Raw genomic sequence first — 13,247 nt, forward strand, 5'->3', positions numbered from 1 at the left:
TGTGTAAAAACTTTTTAATGTAATCAAAATCATCCATTTCACATCTCATAATGATTTCTTTCTCATTTGGTAATATTCTTCCCTTGTCCACAGATCTGTCAGGTAAACCATTCCTTGCTCTCCTGATTTGCTTATGGTATCACCCTTTACTGTTCAATCACGTACCTATTTTGACCTTATGTTAGTATATGTTGTAAGATGCTGCTCTATACCTAGTTTCTGCTCTACTATATTCTTTTTCCCAATGGTTTTTGTCAAATAGTGAGTTCTTTTCCCAGAAGCTGGGGGCTTTGGGCTTATCAAACACTAGGTTACTAAAGTAATTTACTACTGTGTCTTGTGTACCTCATCTACTCCACTGTTCCATCACTCTATTAGCCAGTATCAAATAGTTTTGATGATTACAGCTTTATAATATAGCTTCAGATCTGGTACAGCTAGGCCACTTTAAAAAAAAAAAAATTCCTTTGACTAACTACCTTGATATTCTTAACATTTATTCTTCCAGATGAATTTTATTTTTTTCTAGCTCTATAATTTTTTTGGTAGATTGGTATGGTACTGAATAAGTAAATTAACTGAGACAGAACAGCCATTTTTATTATATTGACTAGGCCTGCCCATGAGCAATTAATAGCTTAGATCTAACTTTATTGTATTTGTAACTGTATTCATGTCTCCTGGGTTTCTCTGGGCAGGTAAACTCCTAATTGTTTTATACTGTTTGTAGTTATTTTAAGTAATTTGCTGCTGGGATTCATTGGTAATATACAGAAATGCTAATGATTTACATGGGTTTATATCTTTCAGCTTTGCTAAAGTTGTTAAATTATTTGAAGAGGTTTTTTTGGTTGATTCTCTAAGTACACCATCACATCATCTGTAAAGAGTGATGATTCTATTTCCTCACTATCTTAATTCCTTTAATTTCCTCTTCTTCTCTTAATGCTATAGCTAGCATTTCCAATATAATACTGAATAATATGAGTAATAATGAGCACCCTAGCTTCACCCCTCATCTTACTGGGAAGTCTTCTAGCTTATTCCTTTTAATGTTTGTTGATGGTTTTAGATAGAGACTATCGTTTTATGGAAAGCTTTATTTACCCCAAAGCTCTCTAGTGTATTTTGTCAAAAGCTCTTTCTGCATCTAATGATCAAATCCCCTGATTTCTCTTGGTTTTGTTACTGATACATCAGTTTTGCTGATAGTTTTCCTAATATTAAACCAGCCCTGCATTACTGGTATAAATCCCACCTGGTCGTAAGTATGATACTTATGATAGAGTACTATAATTTCCTTCCTTCAAATACTTCCTGAAGTATTTGATTTAAATTTTAAAATATTTTTATATTTAAACTTAAAACTTTATAATTTTAAATATTTTAAATTTTTACTTTTTAACATTTCATATTTTTCAATATGCATTAGGTAAATTGGTCTACAGTTTTGTTTCAGCTCTTCCTGGTTTAGGTATCAGCACTATATTTATGTCATAAAAGCAATTTGGTAGGATTCCTTTGCCTATTTTTCCAAATAGTTTATATAGGACTGGAATTAATTGTTCTTTAAATGTTTGGCAGAATTCACTTGTGAATCTATCTGGCCTGGGGATTTTTTTCTTAGGGAGCTCACTGATGGCTTAATTTCTTTTTCTAAGATGAAGTATTCCATTTGCTCTTTAATCTGGATAATATATATTTTTGCAAATACTCATTAATTTTGCTTAAATTATCAGATTTATTGGCATGTAATTGGGCTAAATATTTCCTAAAAATTTCTTTAATTTCCTTTTCACTGGTGAATTTACCTTCTTCATTTTTATACTGGTAATTTTTTTTTAAAGTCAGATTTAGTTTTTTCTATCCTATTTTTTCCCCGTAAAACCAACTCCTAGTTTTATTAGCTCGATAGTTTTTATCACATTCCATTTTATTAATCTCAACTTTGGTTTTAAGGATTTCCAATTTGGTACCTAGCAAGGGATTTTTAATTTGTACTTTTCTAATTATTTGAGTTGTATGCCCAATTCAATCTTCTCTTTCTCTATTTTACTGATTTAAGAGTTTAGAGAAATAAAATTTCCCAAGTACTGCTTTGGCTGCATCCCATCAATTTTGGTATGTTGTCTCGTTGTCATCGTTCTTTTTAATGAAACTGTTTCTATGATTTGTTGACCCACTCGTTCTTTAGGATTAGTTTTCAATTAATTTTTAATCTAACTTATCATTTCTCTTTATTGAATGTAATTTTCATTGCATTATGATCTGAAAAGGATGCATTTAATATTTTTGCCTTTGTACATTTGAAATCAGGTTTTTATGCCCGTCGTCAATTTCTGTATAGGTGCCACACACCTATAGAAAAACATATATGCTTCTCTATCCCCATTCAACTTTCCATAGAAGTCTTATATTTTTCTAAAATTCTATTTGTTGATTTTTCTAATTCTGAGAGGAGAAAGCTGAGGTTCCTGACTAGTATAATTTTACTTTCCTCCTAAGTCACTTAATTTCTTTAAGAATTTAAAGCTATATCACTTACTATACACATGTGCAGAACTGATATTCTTTTACTGTGTATGGTATCTTCCAGTACGACAGTTTCATTATCTCTTAATTAGATCTATTTTTGCTTTTGATTTGATTGAGATTATGATTGCTTCTTTTTCACTTCAGCTGAAGCATAATAGATTCTGCTCCATCTCCTTACCTTTACTGTGTGTCTCTCTGTTTCAAGTATGTTTCTTATAAACGTATTGTAGAATTCTCTGCTATCCAATTCCAGTTTTACAGGTGAGCTCATGCCATTCACATTCAGTTATGACTACTGCGTATTTCCCTCCAATCTCTTTTTCCTCCTGTTTATCGTTCTCTTTCTCCTTTCATCCTTTCTCTCCTCACTAATGTTTTGCTTCTGATCACTGCCTCCCTCAATCTGCCTTCCCTTCTCTAAGTCCTGCCTTCTTAACTTTCTCCCCTCTTACTCACCTATAGGGTAAGATACATTTTTATACCCAATGATTTTGTATTTTATTTCTTCTTTGAGCCAATTCCAGTGAGAGTAAGATTCAAGTGATACCCACTACCCATTCCACCTCCATCTTCTCTTTCATTGCAATAGGTGTTTTGTGCCTCTTCATGTAAAATAATTTATCTCATTCTACCTCTCCCTTTCTCCTTCCCCCAGTGCACTCCTTTCTCACCCCTTATTTTTTTGGATATCATACTATCAAAGCTACCTTATACCCACACAGTCAGCCTGTGTATACTCATTCCAATTGCCCTAATAGTGATATAGTTCTTAAAGAGTTACAAAGTAGCACATTCTGTGTAGGGAAGCAAACAATTTAGCAATGCTTTAATGCAGAAGCTGCTAAGTTCGGATCATGGTTCCATAACATTTCTTTCTTTCTGGCTGCTTGCAATGTTTTTTTCTTGACCTGGGACTTCTGGAATTTAGCTACAATGTTCCTGGCAGTTTTCATTTTGGAATCTCTTTCAGGTGATCAGTGGATTCTTTCAAAGTCTATTTTACCCTCTGGTTCTAGGATATCAGGCAAGTTTTCTTTAATGATTTCTTGAAAGATGATATCCAAGTCCTTTCATTGATCATGACTTTCAACTAGTCCAATAATTCTTAAATTATCTCTCCTGGACCAGTTTTTCCAATGAGATACTTCACATTTTCTTCTATTTTTTCATGACTTTGATTCTTGATGTCCCATGGAATCATTAATTTCCACTTGTTCAATTATAATTTTTAAGAGTTATTTTCTTCCGTTAGCTTTTTTACTTCCAACTTGGCCAGTTCTACTTTTTAAGGAGCTATCTTCTTACTGTATTTGGGCTGAGAGCTGCCTAAGCTACTGTCACTGCTATCACAGCCACCTCCAATGCCCACCATTTGTACTCCTGCCATGCTCAGGGCCTGAACCCACAATACAGACCTCTCTTGTGGATCTTATAAGTTGTCTTAGGCTGGATATATGTTTCCCTCTGATCTTTTGTTGGCTCTGCCACTCTAAAATTTGATTTGAAGCATTAAAGTTGGTTGGAGATGAATGTTTGTACTGTTCAATTGGTTGCTGCCTCAAGCTCACCATCTTGGCTCCACTCTATGCCAATATTCCTATTTTCTAGCAGGTGAAAATTGTCATTTGAATAAATTTCATTTTTTAGTCAAGACATATTTTCTGAATGGTATAACTAAATAAGTTTGTAATATTATCATTTACAATTTCCCCCCACAATTACAACTTGGAACACTGGATGTAATAGTTAACCGAGATTCAGGAAATGTGGGTTCCAGACCCCATTTTTATCACCCTCCCTATTGATAAAAAGGTCTGTTTTCATAAGCTTATCATTTCTATGCAGATGGCTTAGCAATCTACAAATCTAACCCAAGTCCCTCCTGAGCTATAGTTCTTTATCACCAACTACCTGTTGAACATTTCAAACTGGATGCTCCAGGGATAGGTCTTCAAGAAATTTTTTGCCCAAAACTATCCCTCTACCAAACTTTTCTATTTCTGTCAAGAGAACCACTATTTTTCCAGTTTCCCAGGTTCAGTCTCAGTACTATCCTTGATTCTTCACTTCTTCTTAGCATACATAGCAAATCCAATTATAAATTTCTACCTCCACATCATCTACTGTATGTGTCCCCTTCTTCTTAAACTTACAACCACCATCTTATTTCAGGGCCTCTTTACCTTGTACCCATTAGACTAAGGCAAGAGCCTTATTGAGTTCCCTGCCTCAAGTTTCTTCCTATTTCAATTTATCCTCTACATAGTTGCCAAAGCAGTTTTCCTTAAAGTGACAATTTGACCATTTCAGTCTCATATTCACAACATGTTTGACAAATGCAAAGATTTAAGCTTTTGGGATAAGAATTCACTATTTGGGCAAAAACTGTTGGGAAAACTGTTGAGCAGGCTAGCAAAAAGTAAGTATTGACCAACAAATTAGACATTAGAGATAAGGTCAAAATGGATACGTGGCCTAGATATAAAGGGAGGTATCATAAGCAAATTAGAAGAATATGAAACAACTACCTATCAGGTTATGGACAAAATTTATCAACAAGAGAGAGTATTGTGAGATGTAAAATGGTTAATTCTGCCTACATTAATTAAAATATTTTCATACAAATAAAATCACTGTAGGCAAGATTGAAAGGAAAATGGAAAATTGGGGGGGGGATTATTTACAGACAGTTTCTCAGATAAAGGTTTCATATCTCAAATATATAGAGAAGTGTGTCAAGTCTATAAGAATATGAGTTACTCCCCAATTGATAAGTGATCAAAGGATAAGAATAAGTAATTAGAGGAAGAAATCAAAATCATTTATAGTCATATGAAAAAATGCTCTAAATCATTATTGATTAGAGAAATGGTAATTAAAACAACTTTGAGATATCATCTCATACCTCTCAGATTTGCTAACATGATAGAAGGGGAAAATGACAAACGCTGGAGGGGATGTGGAAAAACTGGGACACTAATATACTGTTGGTGGCACTGTGAATAATCCAACTATTTTACAGAACAACCTGGAATTATGCCCAAAGAGTTATAAAACTGCTTATGCCTTTGACCCAGCAATACTACTATTAGGTCTGTTTCCCAAGGTGGTCAGGGAAAAAGGAAAAGAACCTATAAGTTTTAAAATATTTATAGCAGCTCTCTTTGTAGTAATCTGGAAATGGAGGGGATGCCCATCAACTGAAAAATGGCTGAACAAGTTGTGACACATGATTATGATGGAATACTTCTGTGCTGTAAGAAAAGATGAGCAGGTTGATTTTAGAAAGATTTGAATGAACCAATGAAAAGTGAAATGAGCCAAAACAAGAGAACACTGTATACAGCAATAGCAATATTTCTGAAGAATGACTATGAATGACTAAGCCATTCTGAGTATTATATTCAAATCAGCTACAAAGAACCTATGAAGAAAGATGCTATCCACCTCCAGAGAAAGTAATGAATAAAAGTATGCATAGTGTGGTTTTACACATATACAAACACACCCACACACCCACCCCATCTGTATCTTTAAATAGTAGATTTTTCCAGTGTAGGTTGGGGAGGGAGGGAGATAGGCTGAAACTTAAAAAGAAAAAAAATTAAATTAAGAAATTTTTAAAAAATAAAAGAAAGAAATAAGACTTCAAGGCGAAAGGTAGGGTATGGAAATGGGAAGAGGCATTCTAGTTTTACAAAATAGCCAGAGTAAAGGTTCAGAGGCAGAGAAGTGATAGATGTTTATGGTGGACAGTGATTATTCTTATTTGGTTGTAGTGTTATATAGAGCATATGGAAGTAAGTATATGAAATATGGTGAAGTAAAAGGTTACTATATTGTGGAAATCTTTGATGTCAGGGACAAGAATTAGAACTTTATTCAGAAATAGGAAGTCATTTGAGATTTTTAAATAGTTGCTGAACAGCCAAATCTATTCTGATAGTACAATGAAAAATGGATTGGAAAAAGTGGTGAACAGACAGTGTGTAGAGAAGACCCAAATCACAGAATCTCAGAGTTAGAAGTCATCTAGTTCAATCATTTACCAATGGAGATAAATCCCCCTCTATTACATATCTAATAAATGTTTATCTAGTTTTTAATTTGATGACCCCCCCAAACCGTTGGCAGCTTCTCCCACTCTTAAATAAGCTATTAAAAAGCTTTTCCTAAAATTGAGTCTAAATCTGCCTCTTTTAAATTTCTAGCTATTGTTCCTAGTTCTCCCCTCCAAAGTAAAATAGACAAATAAGTTCTTTGTCCTCTGGGGGTGAGGAGGTAGAGAATGGGGGCAAGGAGTATGGGGACACAGTATACAGACCTGGACCCTGTAACTCTTAAAGGTGGCCATTTTTTTTGTTGTTGCAAAATCACTGTGTCAAGTCGTATTAAGCTTTCACATCAGGTTACTTATTGGTAATATGGATTTTTTAACCCAAGTCTAAGACTATGCTCAAATCTGTATTTTATCTTAATAGTACAGGGCTAAGAATAAACCTCTCAAGTAGGAGAGATATCTTTCCAAACTGACAGTGAACACAAATGACTACTCTTTATGCCTGGCTAATCCAATAGTTATGAATCCATCTAAGTAAATGAAATAACATATTATAAAGTGCTTTGTAAGCCTTAAAAAGCTATATAAAATATAGTTATTATATTATTATTAACCATACCTATGCTACAACTCCATCTTTTCCACAAGAATAGCATAAAGACTATCATGTTGCATAGGTAAACTACTGGGACGCAGCATGGTATGGTAGAAAGAATATTAGACTTGCAGTCAGAGGACCTGGGTTTGATATCTGATTCAGAAATTTATTATTTCTCTGGCCCTCATCTTTATCTGTAAAAACAAAGGGGAAAAATAGGACGACCTTTAAGGTTTCTTCAATGTTTAAATCTGTAATTCTCTAAAAAAGCACTTCTATCATCTACCATTATAGTGACCCTATCAATAAGGAAATGGGGTGAGTTTAGCATTACCTGTTTCTTAATGAATCCTCTGTGACCACTACTTCCTTTCCTATACAGTCACTACATCTTTAATAATATATTATGTAATTTTGCAAAGATCAAAGTCAAACTCACTGGCTAAGTCTGCCAATTCTATATTCTGCCCTTTTGTGAAAAAAAGTAGAATTTGTCTTGCTTCCATCCTGCAGCATCATTCCTATACTCCATGAGCTTTCAAAGATGACTAACTAGTAATATCCATATCAGTTCTTTCAATATCCTGGAGTTATGATGCTTGAGTCAGGTGATTTCAACCACTCAACAAAGGGAAGGAAGTAAAGGAGATCTAAGTGCTCTCTTGCTATCTTCCAATTTATCTTCACAATGTGGTATGGTCAATAGGGTTGGCCTTGAAATTTACAAGACCAAGGTCTACACTGCATCTATTATACACAGGCTATGTGACCTTGAACAAATCACTTAACTCTTAGTGTTCTAGACAAGTTTATAAGTCTGTAGATTGCAGAGAAGTTGCTTATCTGTACTGTTAGAAGTAGTTACATCATCTAGGATTCCTTATCAATAAAATCTCAAGGTCATTCCCTATCCATTTAACTTCCTATTAACCTTTATTTTTGTCTTTTCCAGCCCAAGATTTCTCCTTGGCAAACAAAAGCACAATAAAAGTCAAATAGCTACACTACCATTTTGTTTGTGTCATCAAGGTTTCATCTACCCAGAGGAACAATCCTACCTTTGCTCTTCCTTGTTTTTTTCAACACTGCTCTAAAAAGATTTTTCTCTTATCCTTACCCAGTTCATGACTATTAAAAGTATAGGACTTATCTGTGCTACTGCTTGCTTCATTAGGACAGAAAATTAAAAAGACACTAAAAATAAAACGTAAGCCTTACCTTCATTAGAAGGTTTAAGATGAGACAATCTTAAAAGATCTTTGTGTGACCAGCCATTTCTTTGTTTATATTTTGTAATAGCCAGAGCAAGGGCCATGCCACTTTTCCCACTGTACCAGTCTGCTACAGCTTTTCTGAGTGCACGACCCCACATACCACATTTCATGCTTTCCTTTAGATCTTTTTTAAATTGAATAAAAGTGAAGAGATGGGTAGGTATTCGACACACTTCAGAAACTGCTTTAAATGCTGCTTGTTTTGTGTTTATATCAGAACACTGTGAACAAATGGCAAGAGCAAAAAGTATTGGCTCCTGTTTTGCTGTTCTTCCTTCTTGACTAAAAGTCTTTATTTCCTGTACCACGTCACATCCTTTGCCATCTTCAATCAGTCTAATTAAAGCTTCAGCATTTTCAAGGCCCAGTTTCTGCTCTTTGATGTAGTAAGTACCACCTTCAGAACCAAAACATAAGAAACGGTGTAGTCGATTCATGTCTGTGACCTGCCATACATAACCACTGGCAGAATTGGTCACCTGTTTTTCATTCAGTGGCTGCATTTGGCTTATAGATTCCTCCATTATTTTCTTTTTTTAGGAAACCTGCCAAGAATACCACAAGGTTACCACTGGAATATAAAACAGAAAAACTAAAAAATATAAAGTACCTTCAATTCTTCTTATTTGCATTTACATATTGGTACATTCTGTGAACTCAGAATACTTCAAAGAAAATAGTGAAACCATAGTGTACACCAGAACCATTCCAAGCATAAGCTAGGAGTGAGGCAGGTACTATTATTATCCCCATTTTTCAGATGAGGAAATTTCCAGCTTCACCAGACCACCAAAGGAATTCATGATACACATAAAAAAGGTTAATAATCTCTGCCTCAGAAGGATTAAAAAAAAGATTAAGTAGAGCTGACATTTTTTCCCCTCTCTTCCCACCTCAAAAGTATTTTATTTTTTCCAATTACATGTAAAGATAGTTTTCAAAATTCACTTTTACAATATTTTGAGTTCCAAATATTTTTCTCTCTCCCTTCCCTCCCCAAGATGGCATGTAATCTGATATGGGCTAGACATGTGCAATCATATTAAACATATTGCCATGTTAGTCATGTTATGAAAGAATAAGAACAAAAGGGAAAAACCATGAGAAATGGAAAAAAAAGAAATAGTATGCTGCAATCTGCATTCAGACTCTACAGTCCTTTCTCTGGATATGGACAGCATTTTCCTCATGAGTCTCTTGGAACTGTCTTAGATCCTTGTATTACTGGAAAGAGTTAAATCTATCAAAGTTGGTCACTGTACAATGTGAGCTGACTCTAACATAGTGTTAACCAGTGGGGACTCAATAAACATGTTGAATTTCTAAATATGTTGTCTATTATGTGGGGAGTGGGGGCACTAGAAGCATAAGTTATTAGTTTTAAAAAAGCCCTTTCCTTCTAGCTCTTATTTGGTTATAATGTCTAATAATAATAAGCATACAATTGTATCAACAATGGAACTGAATCAAGAGGTGTATTGGGAGCTATCTTTGCTTTAAATAAGCAGGTACCTGAGGGAAGTTGTTTAGGACACCTGCCTTTCCTCTGAGATTCCCTCCCCTTTACTCTGTACATATCTTCTATTTAATGGTTTTTTACATGTCTCCATCATTAAAATGTGAACTCATTCAAGGTATAGATTGTATTTGTGCCTGGCACATATAAAGCACTTATTAAATGCTACTTAACTGCCTTAAACCTTCTTAAAATTTTTTATTTTTCAAAACTCATTTTAAAGGTCACTTGTCAAAAATAACCCTCTTTCTATGGTTTCAATAAGTACATTTCTTTATAATGTATTCTAATAAAAATTCATGTTTTATAATCATAGGTTCTTAGATATAGAGCTGGAAAGAACCTTAGTAGTCCAACTTCTTTTTAATTTTAAATGTTGCAGTAGAATAAGTGATCTATACATTTGGGGAATGAGTTACAGAATCTGGGTTCTAATCATGGCTCTGCCACTTACTTCCTGTATTATCCTAGAAAAATCACTTAGCCTGTCCAGGCCCATTTCCTCAATGAGGAGGGATAACTCCAAAGGTCCTTTTCCTCTAGAAATCTGTGAGCCCACAATTATCTAACTCTAAACTCAGTACTCTTACTACTACATAATGCTGTAGCAGAGTATATTATGCAAAAAGAAACACACTTTAAGTTACAAGTCAGTATAATTATTCCTCGAGCATGAATATTTGCACAGCAATAATACTAAGCACATGTTCAAATTCTATTAAAATCAACTCCAAGAGTCTATACAAATTCCTTAATCATACCAAGTTGTTACTGTACTACACTAAATTTTGCTTAAAACAAGTTTTGTTGTTTTACTGGAAAATCTTATTTTAAGCCTTTCCTTGTAAAAACGTATTTGTCCTTTAGGTTATAATCTGGTGGGGGGGCAGGGAGGCGGAATATCTGTACCTAAACATCCAAAGCACATATGTCAGCAGCATGGCACAGAAGCAAGAATACTGGGTTTTGAGTCAGAATTTGTGTGCAAATCCTCATTACTACTTGTGGGAACTTGGGCAAGCTGCTTAACTTCTTGTTGCCTCAGTAACCACATCTGCAAAAATAATGATAATGATGATGATGATGACAGCTTTCCATTTACATAGCACCTTAAGACTTGCAAACTTTTTATGGTATGTCATTTGTACCTTACAACCATCCTGTCAGGTACATGCTATTATTATTCCCATTTTAAAGATGAGAAAACTAAAATTGGGAGAGCCAGTTACTAGTTGTGTGACTTGCCAGAGTTGTCAAGCTAGTAAGAGGAGAAAAAAGCAGTTTAGCAAAACTAATTAAAATATTAACTGAGTGCAATAGCATACGCAATGATCCACACTCATAGTCCTTCACCAGGGAAGAGGGGAAGGTGATGTATTTTCTCATTTTTTTCCTAGGAGCCAACTTCAATTTTTATGCCATTCAGTTTCATTTTTGTTGTTTTTCTATTTATAATATTACAGTAGCGTATTCTGCCACATGATCTGCCCAGGGTCACAATTAATGAGCAGCTGAGGCTGTATTGAAACTCAGGTTTTCTTAACTTCAAGTTGACCACTCTACCTACTGCTCCACTTACTCTGTCTCTAATGCAAGGGTTGGGTTTGATGATTTGAAAGGTTCCTTCCAGCTCTAATATATGCTATAAAAAGCAACATACCAACAAATACCAACTGGTATGCCATGAGCTGAGAACATTATGGCTAATCAAGATATAGATAAAACAACTTGACTACGGATTATGTAGTTCATGTAAAATATTTTCTATAAAAAGGCAAATATATTGAGATGACATTCACAAAGCACAAGTTACAAAAACTGAACAAAAGAAATGCCATCTGAGTATACTATACATACAAACACTGGTTTTTTGTTATCTAGTTCTAAACTTCCATGACTGATACTTTGTATCTTTTGTCCCATCTAGAGTCACAAAGAGCTCTTGAAATATTATATTATCTCATCTATGGAACATGCCTGAGGTGGACACAATTACTTAATATCATAATAAGAGAAGAAGATGGTACAGTAGATAGTGCTTGGCCTGGAGTCCGAAAGACTCCAAATTCAGACTCAGGTATTCACTACCTCTGTGATTGTGATCAAGTCACTTAAACTTCTGTCAGACTCAATTTCCTCAACTCTAAAATGGGAAAAAATAATAGCATATACCCTTCAGGGTTTTATGATCCAAGGAGATGCTCAATAAATGCCTGCTTTTTTCCCTTTCCGACAAGGCTAAAAAATAAGTTTTAAGTTCTTTACTGAGAGATCATTAAAATGTGCTATCCTTTTGCATATGACCTTATTGACACATAATTGGTAGGATAAGCACATTTGATTATTTTTTAGCAATGATGCTAACAGTTCTTAGCCATTTACATATTTTTATCCTCTTGTGACACTCCATTTGGAAGAGGGCTACGCAGCAGAGAACAGTCATATAACATATTATATAACTAATGGTAGGGCCAGGATAAAATTCTTACCTATTCAATTTAAAAAAAATTTTTAAATTTTATTTCCATTATTCTCAACTTGACACGTAAGCATTTCCATATACAAAAGAACATAGGCAGAGGATTATAAGTAAAACCACAGAATTCTATTATGTACAGCATACTTCTTTTCAAAATGGTAAAATGAATTAAACATGTTATTTGTGAAGTTGTCCTGTTTACCTCCATCCAAACTTTCTTCTGTAAATCCTTATAAAAGATACTATAATGACCCTCCTCTTTCTTTTTTTTTTTGGCATCATTCTCTATGGTCTCTCTCCCAATCTTTCCCACTCCCCCCAATCCCAAACTTTTAAAAAAGAGTAAGTACAATTAAGAAAACCAAATCCATTTATTGGCCATATCTGAAAATGTTGTCTTCACCTGCAATTTGAGTCCCCTACCTCTTAAGCAAGCAAGGAGTGAGTAACAATATGCATAGTTAGTCCTCTGGATGACTTATTCAGTTTGACTATTATTAAAAAGTTATCAAACTGGTAAAAACAAAAACACTATGAGTACATTTAAATATGAAATTAAAAAGAAAGTCATTAATATTGGTTATATGGACAACAAAAGGAATATACAATAAAACAGTAATCTTTGTGTGGACATAGTCATTTTTTAATCTAGGTCTGTTATACCCCAGCTCTACGTAATGCTCTTCTACCTTCTCTGGTCAGCCTCATCATCAGCAGGCCAGGACAGACTGGGGCAGTGAAAGGAACAGAGGCAATATGATGGAGAGGATGACATAGGTAATCCT

The 13,247-nt window shown here is 34.5% G+C and overlaps 1 protein-coding gene across 3 annotated transcripts in view; it reads right to left on the reverse strand.

The window, feature by feature from the left end:
- RO60 (Ro60, Y RNA binding protein) overlaps positions 1–13,247 on the reverse strand; it is a 36,529-nt gene that overhangs the window by 20,973 nt on the left and 2,309 nt on the right. The window contains exons 2-3 of one of the 3 annotated variants that reach the window (XM_072648334.1): positions 10,893–11,037; positions 8,412–9,012 (exon numbers count right to left, since the gene is read on the reverse strand). In XM_072648334.1, coding sequence (XP_072504435.1) covers positions 8,412–8,991 — 580 coding nt within the window. In that variant the 5' untranslated portion in view covers positions 8,992–9,012; positions 10,893–11,037. Of the gene's footprint in view, positions 1–7,214; positions 7,293–8,411; positions 9,013–10,892; positions 11,038–13,247 lie in introns of those variants that run through there. The other 2 variants (XM_072648333.1, XM_072648335.1) reach the window with 2 other exon arrangements.

The sequence above is a fragment of the Notamacropus eugenii genome, chromosome 2 (genome assembly GCF_028372415.1).
Source record: "Notamacropus eugenii isolate mMacEug1 chromosome 2, mMacEug1.pri_v2, whole genome shotgun sequence".
In the NCBI taxonomy this organism is placed as follows: domain Eukaryota; kingdom Metazoa; phylum Chordata; class Mammalia; order Diprotodontia; family Macropodidae; genus Notamacropus; species Notamacropus eugenii.